Here is a 22,838-nt window from a genome sequence, read left to right as displayed (position 1 = left end):
GGTTCATCACGTGCAGTCCACTCCGATGACTATCAATTGAATTCTAGAGTGTAGTAATTAACACACGTTTCATCCAAAGTTACATATCATCTGAAAAAGTAATATTTATTACGGTTGAATTTCGCTAAAAATTGCTCCGAGTCATAAACACGTTGTGATATTTGATGGATTACTGACTGGCATGGTATCCACTTTACTCACAGCTTTTGCATGTTCAAATATTCATACACGGCATGTCCAACATGTTCCTTTGATATATATGTCTATCAACTACACTTACCAACAAAAACATCAAAAGAAGTTAATTAAATAATTTTGAATAATATTTTTACTGCGCTAATTCTATTTTATACAGAAGTTAGATGGTACTACTATTTATAGCATTAATTCCTTTTCTCCATCCCAAATAATATATCCAGATGCTGATATTAACATAAGTAGGTCTTTATTCAGTCATACCATATATCTTGCTCCCGCTTTCTCCTCCCACTCTTACAAAAAAACCAATCTCTATCCATTATTAGAGGGCCATAGGAAGATCAGTAGATACAGAAAAAGGTAGGAAAGAGAGAGAAAAAAAAGAGGCGGTAAACCTCAAAAAGTGTGAGAGTCAATACTTCTTTAGAATGGAATCCCGACTAGGGAATCATAATTCATGAATGGAGAAGTCTGTTCATAAAAATTCAACTAATCCTGTACTATGTGGTATTGAATTCCCCACTCAACTGCCTTTGGCTACTAGGATTGGATTGCAGAGGTGGATGATTGTTATTCAGGTTTGATAATTATAATTTGCAAAGTTCTAAAATAGTTCATATTTAGTTATCTAAATATGCTTAGTTAATTGAATTAAATTTATTTGTACTCATGAAATAAAATTTTGATATTTGTATACACTGAACTAACTTATATTTTTAGATTTCTTTGTTTTGTCTATTGAATTAAATAATATTATATTATACCTTTGTTCCTTGAAAACAACGTCATTCGTCAAAATACAAATGTTTAATTAATGATATTTATTTGAATAAATGAAAGGAGTGTGCTAACGCGACTACATAGATACGGCTGCTCTTCTAAAACACTTATCAATTTACGTTTCAAACTTTATATGGATGTTGTATATAGGATCATGTATTTAAAATTGTTTTTCGATGTATGAACATAGATTTATACTTTATAACCATGCATTATCCAAAGTAAGGCAAGGAACAAATTGCCTAACTAAAGTAGTATTTACTGTACCGGGTGGTTCATTGAAATCTGAACACATACTAATTCAATAACTAATGAAGGTTGAGTGATTGAAATTATTTCATATTTTGATATATTAAAACATAAACAATTATTTACAAAAACAACTCAACTAGAGCTTTCTAGCTTGCGTACAAGTTGAGAAAAGGACACTTGAACGTGATTGGATGAATTCCCATTCGTCCAATCCAAGCAGGTGGGTGTCTCCAGGACCATTGTTCATTCCGTCAGCAAGTCTGAAACGTTGGAGAGGAAAAATAATCTGTCAAAAAGAATAAACTTCACCCTGTGGAGTTAAAGAAAAAATGACCACAAATAATATGTGTTTACATAAAGAAATTGAAGAACACTTTTTTAATATGTTTATACATCTAGGATTGATATTTGTATAATTATTAATTAAAAAGGTGCAAAAGTTATGAATAAACCTGTTTGAAGAGTACTTGTTACTAAGTATTATAAAACAGGATTTTTCTGAATGAAACTTACAAATTTATTGGGGAAGGTAGGAGTCGTCTAATTACACGACTCTACATGAAATAAAATATAAAATATTTGTTACTAAAGCATAAAAAAGCTAGATTGATTTTTCTCAAAATGGAGTGGAAATTGTATTTGTATTCTTAGACGAATTATCGTCGATTTTTATCCTCAAATTATTTTTTGGAGGCGTTGCAAATTCTAATTAAAGGAGCCAAAACTGATTGTCACAACCAAAAAATAAAATGACTCATTTAAAAAAAAGGATTTACAGTACTTGGGATGATGATCATCCAATAATTCTATGATCTATATAATAATGGTCTAATTTTCGATTATTTTAATGCAAATTACTAAAATATTAGTAATCTGTGCCCCGTTATTTAGTTCAAATGCCATCAGTTATATCACTATTTAATACACAATAACCCTGTAATCTTAATAGATCAAAATGAAATGATAGTATCAGCTAATAGATGATGCTTATAATCAATATTGTTGTAGTTAAATAATGGATTTTAAGACGATGAAATTGCCACTTGAACAGTGTGCTCATACAAGTTGTAAGTTGTACATACATTGCAACTTGTACACAAAATTTAAATAAAATAAAAGTATATGTATATTGGGACTTTCTCCTTTTCTCAACTTTTTGTCTGAGATTGTTTTATGTTGACACGCCATATATATTTAGTGTTTGATTACCATAATATATTAATAGCATGAAAGTAGGTGGAAGGCAGCTCCTTCATCAACTTTCTTTTTTTTACTCTCTAAAATTACTAGCCCTTTCATATCACGTGATTTGTTCAACAGCAGACTACATAATAAAAAAAAGGACTCACTCAAAAATGAGAAGCCCAAAAAAAAACAGAATAATATATGTAATACATTAATTTATGGAAAGAAAGTTCTATTGATACGTAGGATCATTGAAAAATCCCCATTTAGTGAATTGTTATTATAACTTGTGTATTTCTTCAAGTACCTCCATGCCTCTGCCTTATCGCCAATTTGCTCTTTTCCTTTTCTTCTTCTCTTGGCTTCAGGAGCGCATGTAAATTCATCATCTCTCTAGGAGGAGGTAGTATACTAGTGTAATCCTTCAGTATACATTTATAGTAAATCGCTTGACGTCATATTTTCGTGATTGCCCAAGTAGTAAGTGAAGGATTCCTGTGTTTAATAACTCTACCATTAAGACGGACAACACTTTATTTATATATATCGTGCCTTTACCTAAAATTAAATTTATGAAATTCATTTATTTTAAAATGGATTTGCTTTGAGTTGTATAAAAAGAGTCAATGACGTAAGAAATGTCCTCGAAGGAGAGCGAGGTTATTATTGTTAATGCGACGACTGAGAAGAAGTCTGCTACTACTAGTGATAATAATAATGTAAAAAAGAAAGCAAGCAGGAATCAACATCGGTATTCGTGCAGTGATTCCATGGAAGATCAACTCGAAAGCGAATCCTTACTCGTAAACAACAAAAAACAATCCCAGTGCAATATACCCATGTCTCCTGTATCCTCCAGCTCCTACATCAATTCACCCTCCGAGTTGTCAGGTATTAAAGTTTCCTCCTCCGTAGTTGTAAATACTTTAACTCAGGAAAGGGATGTGCTCGGGGTCTATGTGTGTTTGCTTTTTTTTTCACTTCATTTATTTATTCAAGGCTATTTTGCAATTATTCAAACATTCAAGGCTATTGTATTCTACATACGTTGATTGCAAAAAAAGGTATAGTAATACCTTGAGATAGGACTGCCCCATCATACGAATTTAATGGGATACGAACTGGATTCTGAGCAAAAATTTGCATTGACAAAAGATATTTTTTTAAAAAAAAGATACATGATAAATTCAAGTTATTTTTTTTAAAGTTATTATCCATGGGATAAATTGCTTTGACTTACGAGCTCCGTCCTGGAACGAATTAAACTCCTATGTCAAGGTATTACTGTAGTTCTGTTGGGTTTTGGTCTGAGAATCCTAGACCGGTTAGTTATTATTTTAACTAATTTGGCCCAACTTCTGTCTGGACAGGGACTAAAATTCGGTCTTCAAAAAATATATATATGCGAATTTTTTAATAGTAAATTTTGGTTTACGTTTTTAACTTTGGTATGTGATTAAAATTTTAATCCATTTGTTCAAAACTGCAGTGTTCTGGCCCAAAGTATCCGTTCAAATCGGTCTAGAAAAAGTCGCGTAAGTCCTTTACCCATAATAAAATCAGTGTCAGTCCAAGACTCAACATTACAAAGTAGTATATACGATACACATATTTTTGTTTCCTACCTAAATTTAGGATGTCCTAGACCATATAAAGTAAAACAAAGTGTCTTTCAAAATCATTGAAAATCTGTCAAAATCGACCTATACTTTTACTATTTGATGTCTGCAACATAAATATGATTTTTTTATTCTTCGGGACGGGGTTATCCCGTGGTGAAATAAGCTTAAACTATCACTTGAGCGTAGGGGTAGATTGGGTATTTCATACTTAAATGCATAAGATAATAATTAATTTGTAAAACATCACTGTTTTTTAATATAATAGATATACATATGTATAAGTAGGAACACTTTAATCTACATTGTACGTCCGTCCATCTATGTAGTTCCTTGAAAGTAAATGAGTCACGATAATCTATAAATACATATTGACACACTTATATAATAGATGCAATATGAAGTCATAAAGTATTGTTTATATATTTTAAAAGCAGTGGGAAAAGAATTGCCCAATTCATGAGTGTTTGTCCATAGTTTTACAACTAAGCATTTTTTAGCGTGCAACTTTTGTTATTGTTGCCAACATGAGGGGGGTTACGAGTTAACATCTAAGTTTAATATGTTTGTTCAAGAAGGGGAGATATTAGTGTAAGTCCTTGTGAAATCAGAGTAGAATTGAGGATCCAATAAGGATTCATCCCTGCCTGTGTCCTTGCTTGATACGGAGTGGGTCTTGAATTTATTTCCTTCATCTCAGAACTAAATGCTAAGCTGCTCTTCTCTCTATGATTCTTCAAATTGTCAGGGTTACCATATTAGTTTAGAGGTGTTTTTTTTAATATACCAAAATGCTTAAGATTTACAACCCTATCCATGACGACTACGTGTTATCTCTGTTTTTTGAGAAAACGAAACTAGTTTTATAAATACCAACTATATTTAATTACGCATGTGCATGTCTGTAAAATATTACATACTTTTTAATCTCTCCTATTTACTGCATATTAATTCTTATTATGTATTTCTCGAAATGATACGTTTAATGCATGTTGTAGTGGATAAGGCATTCATGTTCGGGCTAAAAATAATTTAGATATTTACGTACAAGTTGTTGCTGGTATAAAGCAGATTGTACAAGTTACAATTTCTACATCTCATTGAGATTAAGTTAAGGTGACCATATTCAGATGTTTAAAAAACAGGACACCTGGCTCGATCTGTTTTAGGTATAGTTGCGTTGGTCCTTATTTAGGAATGAAGACTGTAGTCCCATCCAGTTCCGTTTTGGTCCTGTCTAGTTCAGTTCTGCATATTAGTCCTAAAACTGATAAAGCGTAGTCCTACTTTAATTTTTCTTTTTTAATCAGTTCTAGTATTGACAGTCTGAAGAACCGAGGATTCAAAGGACCGGTCCAAAGGATTGATAGGACTGGTTCTAAGAATAGACTGGACCTAACAAATAAGGACTGACGTGCTTTAATCATCAAATATAGAACTTTGAGCACATTTAAGGGTATTTGAGCTAAGAAAATATCACATTCGAAGCCTTTTGGTAGAATTAGAGCGTAAAAGTGCTTAAAAAGATTATATTTTTTTCAAAAAATCTGAAATACATGTTCGTTTTAGGGGAGGGTGGATGGTGCGTTAATGTTTCTAAGTAAAAGATTAATGAACATTTATTCTTTTTTAAAACATAATTGTTTCTTGTTTTGTTTCTTTTAATGAATTGATAAAAAATGAACCAGGCGCCCGGACAGGATGCAAAAAGAGAAAATGTCCAGGGATAAAACGTATTATTTCATTTATTAAATTTTTCAGCTAATATGTGTTTGAAATGATATAAATGCGGGTATTTTAAGATTATAATGACCCATAGAATACTTATTAATTAGTAATTTTCAATAAAATAGTAAAAATCATATAATTAGTATATAGATCATATTTTGAATATTCATTAATTTCGTTATCCTCTTCACAAGTACAGCACATACTCTAAATTATGCACGAAATATACAATTGGCATACTCACTAGGATTTCTCATTTCCCAGGAAATTGTACCTCAGAAAGATCCCGGGAAATTCCAATATGAGATAGTAAATAATAATACGGTGAAATTATAATCAAAAATTATTTTATATAAGGCTGAAATTGTGAAATAATTAAATGTTAGATTTTCTCCAAAGTATTTTTTTTTTCTCACTGGTTTAAAAGCCAAAGATAGTTTTCTCACGATACCAATGTTTTCATATTAATTCCGATACCAAAATTGATATTGGTATCGAGGTTATGTTTAGTTAGTAGTATCGTCAAAATAAAATAATGATAAATTGACAGATTACAATTTGAAAAACTATATCGGGGCAAATATAAGTCTCTAAAATCAAATAAACGTTGTAAACTATAGTGATAATTCTTGGATATTTTAACTCACTTCACAAATTTGAATAATAAGCCTATACTTGACTCAAACATATCTAGGAAGTATTAGGCTCTATGTATATATTATGTAAAAAATATATTGGGAGTTTCCTCCTTTTCTTTATTTTTTGTCATGATTGTTTTTAGGTTGACGTACTGCACATTTTTTTAAGAGGCCTAGTTAAGAAATTGGGTGGTTACATCATCAGTTTTTGAATCACATTAGACGTTGCAATTACCAATTTAGTATAGCCTCGTTTTAAATGTGTCAGTATCCCGGTACCGCTATCATACCGGCATACCGAACAACACTACCCCAATAAATCCCGGGAAATAATTTCTAATACATTAAGATACAAATAGTAGAAACATATACATGCATTTGTTGGAAAATGAGTTTCGATGCTTTGTTCCTTAGAATTATGCTTCTAAACATATATCATATCTGATATGTTATCAGTTATCATGTATTGATACATCGTGCTTTATTCATTCAATTACATTCTCTATGTTGTTCCATGTCAATTAAGTCTTTATGGTATTAGTCATATAAAGTTTTGATTATCCAACATTATCCTGCTTCATTGTAGCCAGGATTAGAGGAGGTCTAATTGTATAATTATATAAGCATATCATCTATAATTTCATATTTCCTTAAAATTCATTATTTTTTATTCAATGTATCCATTTGTTTAATGTATTTAGGTAGCTAGGTGTCAAGTTCATTTCAGGTGTATAACAATAGCACTTTATAATCTTATTCACAGCTCTTATCACGTTCAAATATGTCCCTAAATATAAATACATTTATGTAATTAGTGGACTTTAATTGTGTACCTATGAAAAATTGTGTATTAATTATTAAATAATATTATCATTGACTGATTAATTAGAAATATCCTGATGAGATAATACAAAATTGAAATATACCTGAGTGCTCCAGCTCATCTGCTACATATTATATAAATAAGCTGTTTTAGAAAAATTACTCCGTAGGATAAATACTATAGGTGGAATTTGTGGGAGGGCCAGACCCCTGATCCTCAAGGGTATATTATGTACATAGTACATATATAAATAAAATTAATTAAGCCCCCCATATATATTATAAAAAAAAGAGGCGACGAACATATAATTGCAAAAAAAAGATTATCCCCTTGAATTCCAATAGGTTTTAAATTGTTTAAGCACGCCAGGTTGATTTTTTGACTTGCGTCAGTGGAACATTGTTTTAGAGAAATATTTAAGTTTCTCCTCATGCACAACTAAATTCCATTGAATAGTCAGTTTTTGATCGAGGTTGTGTGAATGAGTACATAATTTTGCGTATATGTCCTGTGTCTAATTATTATTTCAACTTTCTTTATGTCACCTTTTTTTTGGAGTAGGCCTCCTTGTACAAATTCCAAAATCTTTGCCACCCTTCTCCCGTATAAATTTCTTACTCTGTCTATGATAAATGATAATTGCCATTGCGAAAATTTATAGATTGGATACTACATATACAATATATAAATATAAATTAATTAGTTTCAAAAGGATCTAATATTACATTTGCTTTTGTGGTTAATTTATACTACCCTTCAATTTACTTTCGAATGCTATTTAAAAATATAAACTCTCAATACTCTTGAATTTGACGAATTTGTTTTTCATTGTTTCGAATATACAGATTTTTCTGTAAACTTTTTACTTGACTTTTTAATTGTGTTTGATCGAATGAGACACTTATTAAATTATTGTATGCATTTATGATTTTCTTATATAATTTATAAGTTATTTTTTACTTCATTAGCTATATTGTTGCTAATATCAATAAAAATGACAGTATTTTTTATCTAATATTTTATCCTTCTAGGCCAAGAATTAAAAAAAACAATAATAATAATTAAATTATTTACGCTTAAAATGTAAGTCTAAGAAAAATAATAGATTATAATTAAATTGTTCTGAAAAGTACGTTGCAGAGTACTTCTAAAGATGTCAAAATTGTCGAAATCCTCGTTAACATATTATATTAATACTTTAGCTGAGATAGGTTCAAACCTGTATATTCCTGAACTACGACTCATTGTTTTGTGCGTATCTTCTGTTAGCCTCAAGCTAGTGTTGTGAGGAGAGGGTGTTGATTTTCTTTGAAAGTGTTGAAAGCGTAGGTTCACATCGTTAGGTTCACATATATACAGGTTCACATCGCACAAAAAAAAATCTATTTTTGAAACTAATAAAAAATTGTACTGTTACCCACATGTGAGGCACATCGCAGACTAGTAAAACATAGTGTGACCCAAATGTGGGAACATCGCAGGGAAGGTGTTAATTTTTTTATGTCTTTGTATTGGTGCTGGATTTGATTATTACTCGAACTCGGGGAAAAAAGGACTACTAAAGTTAACAGTTTTCTGAGAAGTACTTCAAGTTGCCCGAAATATTTTTGGAAAGTTTGACTATGCTTGAACTCGAATTATAATCCAAATTTGAAACATTCGAGTAATATTTAGTCAAATTTCCAGTATCAGTACTCAACAAAATAGTGAAAAACTACATACAGACGCTCATTTATTATTAACAGAATAGTTGATATTGTATTAAAAACAAGAAACCAAATTTTATATTATTTAGTCCTTACATGAACTCAACTCGATGCGGAATTCAAAAACATGAACTTGATCTTTTTCAAATCCAACACTACAAGACAATTTCCATCATCATCAAATTTGTGTCTATGTATATAAATTGTGTTTTCCGTTACTTATTCGGTCATTCAAATCAAATAAATATATTGTTTATGCTCAAAAAGCAGGTCATTTTTGAACCTTTGAGTATTCCCTTCTGAGTAATGATTATTCTACTAATTTATAAGTTCATGTATTTTTATAAATGATATATTCTTCTTTAGCTTAATTATTATTTGTAGTAAATAACACAAAAAAAAGTAGTCTTATTGTTAGTTTGAAATGATTTTACTGGCTGGCCCGCTTGTGAGCAGATTAAGCTGAACTCGGGACCCAAATCAAAATGCATTTAATATCCCTGATCTAGAGAGTGTGTGTATACAAAATTGGGAGATTCGAAGTAACTGAAAGAAGGGGCTCAAATTAGATTCTTTTTTACAGTGTAATATAGTTTTGCGTACACTTATTACTATCAGGGGTGCAGTTAAGGATTTTTAAACTGGGGTGGGGGGGCATTCAAGTGCCTCATTCCGAAAATATTGCAGAACCTTGGTAAAGCGTTTTGGGGGGACAAAAAATCTGGGGAAGGATACATGTCTCCCTATCCCTTCATTTTCACTGACATTGTGCATCATAATTTAAGGAGACATTATTTCGGGGGCTCAAAATGGAAAATTTATATAAAATCTTGATGAAACTTTATCAAATGGCTCTTTGTTAATCAAGTAAGAATATAATAATTGTGAAGTAAAAAGTTCTGAGTTTTTTTTCACTTTATTTTGGCAATAAAATTAACACCATTAGGATTATCCAATTTAGATGGTTCCAAACGGAGTTCTGACGTATCTTCAGCTCCTGTGCAATGGAATAAGTGCTCACAAACCGGTCCAACTCGACGATTTCTAATATTTCATCAACTTTCGACGTTCATATTATCAGAACGAAATTGTTAGAGCCACTGCTTTTTTGTTGCATTCGATACGGAAGAATGGTTCGAATTTCTCTTTTTTTACTTCTATTTTGGAAAACTGTAGCACACAACTGGTTTCACCAAACACAAAACTGTAAATTAACTTTTTTAAGTGTACACTTAACCTTTCAGCACACTTTAAGCTCTTTAGATGTATTAATCATGAGATAAAGCTCACTAAAGACATCTAGCAAAAATGCACAGAACTTTTTACTTAACCTAATACGTGCATTGAATACTAATTCATACCAATGATAATTGTAATACGGTAAATCCCTAAAAATGCTAGATTTGTACTTTTTTTGATCGATTAGGGAAGAGTATAATATAATAATCTGAGAAAAATAACTTATTCCTTCGATTGTAATAGTTGATTTTTATCCATAAGTTAGAATTTAAATTATATAACAAAAGAATAACATATTTTAAATAAATATTAGTGTAATATACATAAAAACCCTATCTAGCAGAAGATACAATTTTCGTAGACTTTTAGGTTTATGTACTTTTATATGTTTGTCCCGTTTTGATATTCAATAGTTCACTATCTTTTTAAATATTAATAAAAAAAAGTGTTTTATTGTTATAAAAATTGGTAGTTTAGAGCCAAAAATGGCCAACATGAACAATGATGACGTAACGTGAAAATACATTCAAATTGCTCCTGATTATAATATTAAAGTTTTTTATGTTAATCTATTATTATCTTTTACTAATTATTATGAATTTTGTAAAAACAAATATTTTGTCATTTAATATTAGTCAATTATATATTAAAATTAAAAAAATATATATATGACATATTTTATTTTTATAAAGTAAATAAATAAATCATATAATGTTTTTAAAAACGTTTAATAAATATACGGAACTTGTTTTAGTTTATAGTCACAGAACCTAACTCTTTATTTTTTCATTTAATTTATGTTATTACTAGTTAGGACAATCTCTCTTCGTTGGAGTGCATATCTTAAATAATTGATTTATATTCTTTTCTTGTAGATGTATCATCTAGTCAAAAGTTACTCCGTAATCCTTCTTCAAATAATATTTCGGTAAAAGATTCACCCGAACTTCAAAGCATTCAACCTGCACATTCAGGTGAGTTTATTTATCTAATTATTTGTCTTCATATAATATCAGAAATTGTGATTTAGACCGTTTAGATTAATTAAGTATATGTTTATGGTATTTGTATGATTATTATTTGATAATTCAAGTTTAAGAAATACAAAGTTTACCTTATATTTTGAAAATTTATAACTTCATTTAAGGTAACGTCTTTAGAATTAAATGTTTTCGGTTCATTTTTGAGAGTCTGAGCCGTTTGAACGGGGGGCGGGGGATTGTTGAAATCTTTAAAAAGTGTTCACTTGTGAGCTCCTTTTTATTTTTCTGAAATGACATCTGTACTCCAGGACCAAAGCTAAAACCAAGTGGGAAATGACCACTACATTATTATTTGTGTCCAATAATATTTTTTTGTCCACTAGAGGCGCTACTGAACACACCATTAATTACATTAAAATTAATTAAATATGCAATTTTCTGAATTCACACGGTGAATTATCAGAAGGCAAGACAAAATTGTGTACATCAAACGAAAAATTACGTAAAAAGTTATGAGCGTTTTTGCTAAATGTCTTTATTGAGCTATATCTCACAATTAATACATTGCATAAAAAAAACCGCTTAAAGGTTTACACTTAAAAAAAGTTCATTTTCAGTATTGTGTCAGTGTTTTTAGTGAGCTATATCTCATGATTAATACATCCAAAAAGCTTAAAGTATGGTTAAAGTCTAAGCGTACACTTAAAAAAGTTAATTTACAGTTTTTTGTTTGGTGAAACCAGTTGTGTGTTACAGTGTTCTCAAAAAGGAAGTAAAAAAATAGAAAATTCGAACTATTCTTCAGTATCACTACAACCAAGGTGAAAAGAGTGAGCAGGCGGACAAAAAAATTGTTCTGCTAGTGGATCTAATACAGTATCGAATGCAACAGAAAAGCAGTGGTTCTAACAATTCCGTTCTGATAATATGATCGTCGAAAATGTCGATGAAATAATGGAAATCGTCGAGTTGGACCGGCCTGTGAGCACTTATTCCATTACACAGGAGCTGAAGATATGTCAGAACTCCGTTTGGAACCATCTAAATTGGACTATCCTAATTATGTTAATTTTATTGTAAAAATTAAGTGACAAACGCTCAGAACTTTTTACTTCAGACATTATTATAACTTCCGCTTTGGTACCTTAAAAGCGACATTTGCGGTTTTTTTTTTTGTAAATGAACTAATGAACGATTGAATGGAAATTTACTCTCTATTAAATAAATAAATATATGTTCTCATGAATTTTTTTAAGGATAAATCTAGAAAATAAATCATTTTAATGAACTATATTGATATTAATATAGATATATATTAAATTTTCATTATTTCGCTTATAGGGCTTAATCTACCAATTAAATTGTCTGCATCACAATCAACTACCTCTATCTCGTCTAAAAACTCAATATGCTCTCCGCAATTTTGTTGTGGGAGAAATCCAAAGAAAATAACGTTTATAGTTTTTGCCATCGTACTTCTATGGTCCATCGTTATATTTTGTCTCAATATGCAGAAACAAGTGAGAAATTAGGAGTTCAAACAAATTTCCACGTTTTTCTTTAATATCTACTTATTTTTCCATTCATTCATTCAGTTATCACTCCATAACGAAAAGATGGGAATCCTTCAAGAAGAAATATTAAAACTCGAACTAAGAAATGCAGATCTAAAACATGAAAACGGAAAGATCAATGTGTTTTTACAGAAGATTGCAACTTTGCTGCGCACCTCCAAAACGAATAAAACACTCTATTCTCAAAGGGGTAAGTATCATAAAAAACAATTTCTTCTAGAATGAACTCATCATTTTCTATAATAATATATTTTACCTATGTATATATAAAATATTATGTATTTATTGGCAAAGTGAGTCATTAAAGATGGCTCCTTCCTACTAGCTGATCAAATGACTCACTTAGAACAACTTCTCTCCCACCCACGTCCTCATTTAATTGATTATATATCCATTTCGGATTTTTTGTGTGTATTAACAATTTAATAAATGCATATTATGTAAAAATACATATATACTGGGTTGCCAATATATAGGTGCAAACTGGTTTTTAACCCCAGAACATACTGTATCCTTGTTTTTCCTTATATGTATTACCTATGTAATGGAGTTTGAAAAGTCCTATTACAAACTTGGTTATATTTTGACCATCATTTCCTTGTTTCTCATTGAAAAACTAGCCTAATTACATGTTAAACAATATATTATAATGTAGTTAGATCAAGCTTCATTGGAAATGGTGGCCTTTGGAGTAAGTAGTGTCTTTCAAGCTTATGATAGGTTTTTTTTAGGGGGGGGGGACGGGGGAGTACCACCTGATTCAAAATATTTAATACCTTTTAGGTCCAGTTTTAGCGTGAGTAACGACAAGGGGAAAATGTGTAGGACCTTTACATTCTTTCTCGTTTAAAAGATTTTTTTCTTAAATATTTTCAATTTTTTGGTTTGATTTAAAAAAGAAAAGAAAAAAATATTTTTATTTTACAAAATGACTAAGACTAAGATTTTTGGCATTTTTGTATTACATTGTGACAATTTTTATATATTTTTATGCAAGTTTCTTCTTTGTGTATATATTAAGTGAAAGAAAAGCTAAGACTGGAGTCGTTAGTGATTTTTTACGTGTACAAGTGTAGTACTTAAAACTAATAAAATCCATATTGCTGAAATAGCATCAAAAATTTGAAAAATGACCAAATATTGAAAATATATAGAAATTTGAGCTGTATTTTCATTGAGATCTCTGATTGAGGTGATTATTCTATATTATCTTTGAAAAAAAAAAAAAAAAAAAAGGAATAGCAAATAATAATTTTAATCAAAATCTAGAATGTATTTTTATAACTAAAAAGGGGCTATCAAGAATATTCCAATATGTCTTTTGTGAAGACTCGCAGGATAATTTTGCAGCTTTTCTATGAAAATATTATTTTTGGTCAGACTTAAACAAATTTCATCATTTTTTCACTTTACAAAGTTCTTTATGTTGATATTGAACACTTTGCATGAAATCTTTAACAATAAATCCTGGTAATTAATTCTTTAAAATGTTGTAAAATTGAAAATATTGGTAGCAGATGAAGGAGGAGTTTTTTTTTCTAATATCTGATCTCTACAAAATGATACATAGAAAGTTGTTTATGTAGCAAATTGTCAAGAAGAGCAAGTTTGAAGGAGTAATAAGTCGTACTCTTTTAATCAGTTCAATTAAACTACTTTTTTAACTTCTTCTTCAGTGGTAAGTTGGATATTAGTTATATCGCAATAACTCTCTCCAATTAAAAGATTCTAACAGTTGGAACAATATTTTTTTAGAGATTAACCTTTTAATGAACCTGCCGATGTAGTAAAGTGTAGTATAGAGAGCAGTATATTTCTGTGTTACAGAGTTCGTTACAGATATGAAAAGCAAAATCTAAGTCTCCTTCACATTCAAATTCATAGGCTTCTTCAAGTATTCCGGAAAACACTATTATTGGAACGTTGGTAAATTTTAAAAAAGCTCTCAAGGAAAGAGCTTTTTCTGTTTGAAGAAGTTGTCTTATTGAGATATAACAGATTGCCCCTGTTATCATTCGATACCGTCCAAATCTCTGTTCAATGTCATCCGATTTGAATTTTTCAGTGAGTTCAAAATTAAATCCTCAGAAATTTACCAAATAAAGAGCTAAGGATAGAATTTCTTTACTTGCATGGCACACTGAGTAAAAAGTTTGATGTGCAGGAGAAAAAATATGTTTTTTGTTCTTTTTTTCCTTGGCTATTTCTTCTCAATCCCTTAAAAAAGTGGAAAAATCTTTAAGAAAAATGACCATTGAAGAAATATTTTCAAATATTGCTCCTCCTGTAAGATCTCAAAGTCTTGTGGAATCACTTACCTTTTTCACATTAAACCGGTTCCGCCATTCTCGAATAAGGTACAGGAAAGGTATGGTCTATCGGAAATGAAGATAGCCGTAATCTGGATACCACTGTAGCCCGGCGAATGTACTTTCAGGGAATACGGCTTCTGCCAATTATACATATGTTTTTTTCTAATGCTGTTGGTGCAAAACATTTCTCTGTTAGTAGCCAAGCAAATTAGGTCCCTTTCGTAATTTCAATATTATTTAGTTCTTGATGTTCCCATGTTCTTAGAGCAGAGCTGCTGCAAAAGAAATATTCCAGCGTCATCCAATTGCTAAATTTGGATTTAAAAATGTAAGGTGGGTGAAACATTCTGAACAATTTCCGTTCGATACTGCTTGGATCGGAGAAAATTACGTGAGAAAAATGTTCTTTTTCTACATAACTGTTATTTGTGGTTTGTTTATCAATGATTTATTGTAGAAAAAAGAAATCCATTATTTTTAATTGTTTTGAAATATGTTTTTCCAATTCAGTCAATCACCTTAGCAATCAAAACAGTGCTTACATGACGTTCGGGCTCGATAATTTCCATTATTTTTTCCATATTTTCGTCAATTGTCCTTGAACCTTTGACATCAAAAATTACCAGAACAGAATCGACTAAAGCAAAATTGCACGTGATTGGCTGTAACAATATCCGAACTAATAACCCTATTCTCATTTTAAACCGTCTGGCTTGTTTTTTCGCTTTTATCAAAGAAAAAGTGAAAAATATGATTTATTTTCTCTTTCCTGGTGTCCATCTTTAACAAACATGAAAAAAAACAAATCTTATCTTTCTATCAACAACAACTTTTGGAAAAATTATGGATTTCATTTAACTAAACCTATTGTTTACAAATATAAAAATTATATTTAAAGGGCTTGAGACAAGTGCCTTCAGTGCATCCCCCTAAAACCGGTCCCTGATTACATATATACATGGTATGTAAAAACTAATTAATATATATAATATTGCCTTCAAGTAATCCTTTTGAAAACATACAGCTTACACAAACGGTATATGTAGGGATAGCGTCCCTCTTCTCGGCAAGTCCTAAATGAGAGTTGAAGTAGGCATTGGTAACCTCTGGATTGGTTTTTTCCCTTAATGTTTAATACATATAATATTCAATTTTACCTTATCATACTCGTATTATTTTCATAAAAAATACTGGAATTAGTCGTCAGTTCATTTTCCCTTCTTCAAATAATTCGTTTATCAGATTCAAAATTTTAAAATTTAATAATGAATTTTTTTGGATAACCTTTGTTACAAAAGGCATTTCATTTTTTATTTTGCTATGAAATATAATGACAAAAATTGAGTCTTTATGTAGGTAGGGAGAACTATGAAATCAATTCATAAATAGGAGCCTGTTTAATAAAAATGATGTTATATTGTGACGACATGATAATTACACGACTTTTCAGCTGATGTGTACTTATATGATATCAGCGTCCTCAAGCAATATATACTTCTCTATGGGGGACTGTCCCTATCATTCTGGCGCCTATGTATGTAGCTAGCCTTAAAAAATATCTCATTTTTGGATGGAAGGCTGAAATCATCAAGTACCGAGATGGAGTAAAAAATCTTTTAATCTTCTTTTATCTCATTATGACTAGTGTTATCATTATGACTGAGATGAAAAGAACGTCATAAATGAGTTTCACTTTTTTCCGTTTTTTAAATGCACATGGGTATATACATATATATATTATACTTTGCTTATGATGTGAAAAATTATTATCAGTATTAATATTTAGAATCACCTATAGTATTAAAATACCTTTTCATGGGAATCTTATGGAAATACCTTGTCTTTGACTTGCTTTTTAGAAAAAAAAATCCTTAGAGGACAGATGAATTTTTAATGTATATATTATGTACTAAGCTCCCAGTTAACGCAAAAACAATCTGTAACACCAATCTAGAAAAGTGTATAAATGTCCAATATATTTTTAACTGTTTTATTTTTATTATTTGATTTGTGAGACTTAATTTGGGCCCGATATGGCATTTTAAATAAAATCTATCGATTTGTAGGTCTTTCAATATAGAAGGTGATTTTTTTTTTTACTTTAAATGCGGATCTGCTAAAGTATTAATCAGGGGCTGTGCAACAGAAGGGGCCAAACCCCCATAACTATCCACTTTGTAAAAATTGACCAACAATTATAATATACCAGTAAAAAAAAGATATTATTGGCCCTTACACTCAGGGCTTGTTCTAGGATCTTCCCCCTCATTTTTTTTCAAACTCTGATATGAGGTGACTTTTTTGGAAATAAGATTATACCTTTTCATTTTTTCCCAAACAATAACAGTGCCGTCCACAAGATTATATATATATATATATTTTCTGGGGGGCTTGGTTTTTGTTATTTTCTTGGAAAAAATAACAAAAATCCGTAGCTATTCTCAAAAAACTGAATTTGTAGGAAAAACATTCATAAAACCTACATCTTTTCAGAAAAATTAAAATTTTTTTGCAAAAAATTTCATAAATTAAGTTTTTGGAGAATCCATAAATCAATAAAAGATCTTTATTTTATAAATAATTTGATAAAATGAAGTTTTTTTAAGAAAGTATAATTTTATTTGATTTTTTTTATGCTGTTTTCCTAGACTGTGCTCATATTTCACCTAATGGTTTTTTTTAGAAAGTCATTTCCCTATCTATTTGTAAAAATCTTCTTTTAAGAACAGTCCTCAATTATTATTATTTCAATTATTTTCAAATCACTACCTAAAAAATCAAAAACTCAGAGAGATTTCCTGCTTTTTCCTACTCAGATACTACATGTGGATAGGTGGGGTTTGACGTCGAACACCCCTGTATCACCGGCCCTTCCTCTATTTATGAGAATGCAGTTTAATAATAATACAAATTATAATTGAAGATAATTATTCGTCGAAAAATACAATTGTAATCCAAGCTCAATTTATAAAAAATGATCTTTCAAACTAAATCTATTTCATTGTGATAATGAGTTTTTGCTACTTTAAGTGAGTCTGGCAAAGAAAAAAAAAATGTAATTCTAAAGCAAATTTTGAAAAAAAAAAAAAAATCATTCTAGCTTGCTTTTATGTTGACGGGTTACATAGGTAGAAATATAAATTAAGGAAGAACATATATTATATTTCATAAACATAGATAAAAGACCATGAATTTAAGAATAAATCCCTCTAGCTTGCTTTTGTGATGACGGACCCCCATACATTTGTATATCTACATACATAAGTGTGTATTGCACATCCATAACTATGTATTTAGTTAAATGATGTTCTTTTTCACTTGTGCTCCAGAGGGAGAGAGAAGTAGTTTTTGAAAAAAATAAAAAAATGGATGTAATTATGGAAAATCAAAGTCACGATTTTTTATGAGTTTTTATTTTCTCTTTTATTGTTATTATTTCTACTTACCCAAAAATTACATCTCATATACTAAATGTTTTGTTTTTGTTAAATTATTTTACATCTAGTGTATGCACTTTATAGGCAGCTACATATTCTTCATCTATGTAAATACAATCTCGTACATAATATGACTTGTTGTTCATCATTATATGTTCAGATACTTAAAATGGAATTATGTTTATTCAATTCTTCATTTTCTTTATTGCAGGATCCACTGCCAAACCCAAGAAGAAAGAAACTCCGAAAAATGAAAGTAAGTTATCAATATACCTACATACATTGTACAGCATAAAAGTACAGCGTAATCATTGCAATCACGAGTCTTAAGCAACTGCATTTTTATTTAACACTATCATAAAGAGAGAGAGCCAAAGGACTGCTAAAAACAATTAAAACTTTTCTTAATTAAATACGTATATAGTGGTAGGGTTTCTCTTCCGAGAAATCCAGATCCCTATTTCCCAGAAGGAAAATAGGTGGTAGTCTGGTGTTGATCCTTACTGCGTCCAATCCCAGTTGGTTGAAGTGTTGTAAAAGTCTTTTTTCTTATCGGTCCAATCTTTTCATCCGAGGACCAATCCGTTGGTTCTATGATCATAGCTTGATTTGCAGAAAAGAATGAACGATATCATATACGAGGGTGGTCTGAAAAGTTACCAACCTCAACGTGAAACTTGCAGCATTTGTAAATAAAAGCTAGTTACATCTATTTAGCATCTGTTGAGAGTTACTTCCCAAAGTTTCATCCATGTTGGACCCTCAGTTGTTATGTAACAGTCGTCTGATTGAGTTGATGTGAAAAAAAATCTGAATATTTATTTTTCAACATAGACTCTTTGTAACTTTACAAACTTCTGCCAAAGATACATCTGTAACTCGTCTTGTCTGTAACTTTGCTGGGAGAAGAGTTACAAAGAGACGGAACTTAAAAATAAAAATCACAAAAACAATCACTTGAACAAAATCTAACGACATTTGCATTACAACTGCGTGTCCAAAATGGTTAAAACTTTGGTAAGTAACTGTCTACAGAGCCTAAATAGATGTTTCTAGCTTTTATTTACGAATGCTGCATTTTCACGAGGAGGTCGGAAACTTTTCCGACTACACTCGTAATACTAAAGCATTATATAGCTATGTACATAGGCCCAAAATTAATTCAAGATGTTATTATGAACCATTGTCCTTGTGTTAAATGATGAAGTAGTTGAAATGACGTAGTACTAAAAAACCGATCATGATCTGTCCTAGGACTGACAGAATTAATCAGGACCGTACTGAGAGCACTGTAGTCTTTATAGTTTTTTTAGAGCAATCCAACACTACTTGTCGGTCCTAAAGAAGATCCATCATGATGTAATTGAGTGTGTTTTTCCTTTTTTAATAATTTAACACAAGGAAAATGGCTTTCCCGAGATATCGCAGAAGGACGACCATTTCCCCAGAAAGGAGAAATCCTACCTTCTATGTATATACAATATGCATAGGTAGTAAAAACGCTATTAACATAACTTTGAGTCAACGGAAAGGTCAGGAAATTAACCTGTTTGTTCATGCACTACATACATATTTGTAAACAAATGCTACTACTACTACTACTTTATTAAGATAAAATCTCTTAAAATATGATCATGATCTTTGAACTCCTTTGAAAATAATAATAATTCAATAGAGCAAAACTTTGAATAGTTTTAGAAAAAGTCCATATGTGAGTAGATGTAAAGAGACAGACTCTAAGGAAAGAGGCGACAAGATAGCTCAATTAAAAAAATTAACCTATTAGAATTCAAGTTAATATTTTTTTGCCATTGATATACTTGTTGCCTCTTGGCTCTTACTTGGTTGATGTACAAACTTCAATTCCATATACATAATCCCTTCTTTGATATTAAAATGGCTCTTATTTTGGCAGACATTGGATGTAGGATTTTACATATTATAGTAATTATACTAAATGCTATGAGACATTCTCATAGCATATTCAAACAATTCGTAATCGAGCCATGTAAATTGTCAACATTTTTTTTTTTTTTTTTTTGACAATTATTATACAATTTATGTGCGAAAGAAAAGTAAAAAAATAAATAAAGAGGAGTGTCATTACTACTGATTCTGTCTAATAATATAGGAACAGCTTTTTATGAGGAACATGAAGGCATTGTCCTAGTTTTTCCCAATTGTCTTTCTTATTGTAGTCATGAGTTTTTTTAAAGGCTCTTCAACAAATATTTCTATGCATAAAGTGAAACCACGTGATAAAAGTAGTAGTCTATTAGACACTTAACTTTGCCCACGAGAGGCGTTAGATATTACTACTTAAAAAACTCCAGTAACTCACTTCCTTTAATACATTGTTGTCTTATTATTATCACGAAACCTTTCCTCCTACATGAATAATAAAAAAGACACATTATCAGCTAGTAGTAAGTCCAGGGGCGTCCGCAGAGGGTGGGCAGGATTTTCTCAAAAGAGTTATGGATTTTTGAAATATTAAAAAACAAACAAACATATTGGTAGTTTAATTTTTCATTTATTTTTCCCATAAAAGGAACTTTAATGTTGATAGCTCTATGAAACGTTCTTCCAAAAAATTATATTTTTTGTTAATAACTATGGATTTTTCAAAAAGAATCCAAAAAAATCCAAAAACTAAGGCTCCATCCCATTCAAAATATAAATATATATTTATAAATAAGCCTGCAGGCGTGCCTGAAGCCAATTTCTTCCTTCCTATGGAATTATTATTGAACAATTGTTGGGAATTAACAAGAAATTGTTAAAATTTTCCCAATTAACAATCAAAAAACTAATTAAGGGAAAAGAAGCAGAAACCCTGATGGCTAACAACAAAATAAAATAAAATTTTTGTGTTAGTGATGTAAGACCGTGTCAAATTTTTAGCAAAATGATCTTCTAACTATTGGATGGCAAAAAAGAATATAAATTAGATAAACCTTATGGGTAATAATCCAAAAAGCAAAGATGGCCTTTTGTTGCTCTCTATACATACATATATGTATAGACAAAATCTTTCCTGGGTTCTATGCATATTTCGAATACCTCGAGTGTTATTGTGAAAGAGAAAAGTCTAAATAAATAAAGACTGTTTTGAAAAGTAATAGTTTAGCTTTGATGCTATAAATTAGTCCTTACAAATAATAATTATTAAAATGCATGTACGATCGCAGAATTATATATATATATATTTTTTTTTTTTTGGGGGATTTTTTTTGAACAAAGATTCAAAAATCAGTAGCCCTTCACAAAATATTAAATTGATGTAATATCGCAAATAAGAGCAAAGTCTCTCTAATAATAGTTCCCTTTATATCTCATGAAAACATATCTTTGATGTTACTCTTGTTAAATTAATAATTTTCATTGTATATAGTTTGCACGGCAAATGGACAAAAATGCATCTTTCCTTTTATATACAAGAATGTGGTCCATCGATCCTGTATCAAAGAATGGTCCTATCCTCGACCATGGTGCGCAACTAAAGTAGATCACGATGGAATGTATATCTCTGGAGACAGTTCTAGTTGGAGTGATTGTTTGGAGTCATGTTAAAATCCTGTATTCCCACTAATATGTAGGTAATTAAAATGTGGCTCCGTTAACATTGAAGGAATATAATTCAACTTTTGAGTAGGAAATGTGCATTTTAGTTAATTAAAATTCTTGAATCCTGTGTCTTTTTAAGAAAATATCTATACATTGTGTATTATTATACTCATAATTAATCCATAAATTGATACTTTGGTATTGTCTCACAGAACCTCTTCCAGTGTACAATACACTTTATTAAGCTTTTATATTCATGGTATAAATATGTATATTATGTATATAGTAAGATAAATGTCTAAATTAAATGAAAGAAACCTATGAATTTGTTGTATAAAATACTCAATACAACTCAAGACCCTCTTTCAGATGAATTACATATATATTCAAATATTGTGATAATTATTATATAATGTAAATGTATCAAATGAAAAAAAATAAAATAAAACACTTTAAATATATATAGAATTTTAGACTGGTTACTATTTATTTTTTAACGAAATGTTGGATGACCACTGGGCATAGTCCAAAAATGATAATTTATAATAAATAAATAGTTAAATCCGTATTGATGAATGTTAAAAAGTTTTGCATTGCTCTAAAAGTTTCTAAATTTCATAATTAGTATTACTTTGATATGAAAATAGTCAATTTAAGTCAAAATAGAGAAATTCACTAATAATAAGTATTTCAAATGTATAAATCATCTTTCAATGTGTTATTATAGTTTTACTCCAAAACGATTATTTCTTCAGGCAGGTTATCACATACGAGGTGTTTTCAAAAAATTAGGCGAC

At 30.2% G+C, this 22,838-nt stretch overlaps 1 protein-coding gene and 1 long non-coding RNA gene across 3 annotated transcripts in view; one reads left to right on the top strand and one right to left on the bottom strand.

The window, feature by feature from the left end:
- The window catches only part of LOC121129062 (uncharacterized), a 32,096-nt gene extending 9,587 nt beyond the window's left edge, over positions 1-22,509 (top strand). The window contains exons 1-6 of one of the 2 annotated variants that reach the window (XM_040724728.2): positions 2,403-3,306; positions 11,044-11,142; positions 12,493-12,671; positions 12,747-12,915; positions 18,686-18,730; positions 21,869-22,509. In XM_040724728.2, the coding sequence (XP_040580662.1) occupies positions 3,054-3,306; positions 11,044-11,142; positions 12,493-12,671; positions 12,747-12,915; positions 18,686-18,730; positions 21,869-22,047 (924 nt within the window). In that variant the 5' untranslated portion in view covers positions 2,403-3,053 and the 3' untranslated portion in view covers positions 22,048-22,509. Of the gene's footprint in view, positions 1-2,402; positions 3,307-11,043; positions 11,143-12,492; positions 12,672-12,746; positions 12,916-18,685; positions 18,731-21,868 lie in introns of those variants that run through there. The other variant, XM_040724730.2, reaches the window with a different exon arrangement.
- Positions 1,297-2,863, bottom strand: LOC139907137 (uncharacterized). The gene is made up of 2 exons (XR_011783485.1): positions 2,723-2,863; positions 1,297-1,490 (listed from the first exon to the last, which is right to left on the bottom strand). It is a non-coding gene; the product is annotated as an uncharacterized lncRNA (long non-coding RNA).
- Positions 22,510-22,838: the final 329 nt, after the last annotated feature.

Source organism: Lepeophtheirus salmonis, chromosome 14 (assembly GCF_016086655.4).
Source record: "Lepeophtheirus salmonis chromosome 14, UVic_Lsal_1.4, whole genome shotgun sequence".
NCBI classification, from domain to species: Eukaryota; Metazoa; Arthropoda; class Copepoda; order Siphonostomatoida; family Caligidae; genus Lepeophtheirus; species Lepeophtheirus salmonis.
The sequence above is the reverse complement of the archived record's forward strand: the minus strand, read 5'-3'. Positions and strand labels throughout refer to the sequence as shown.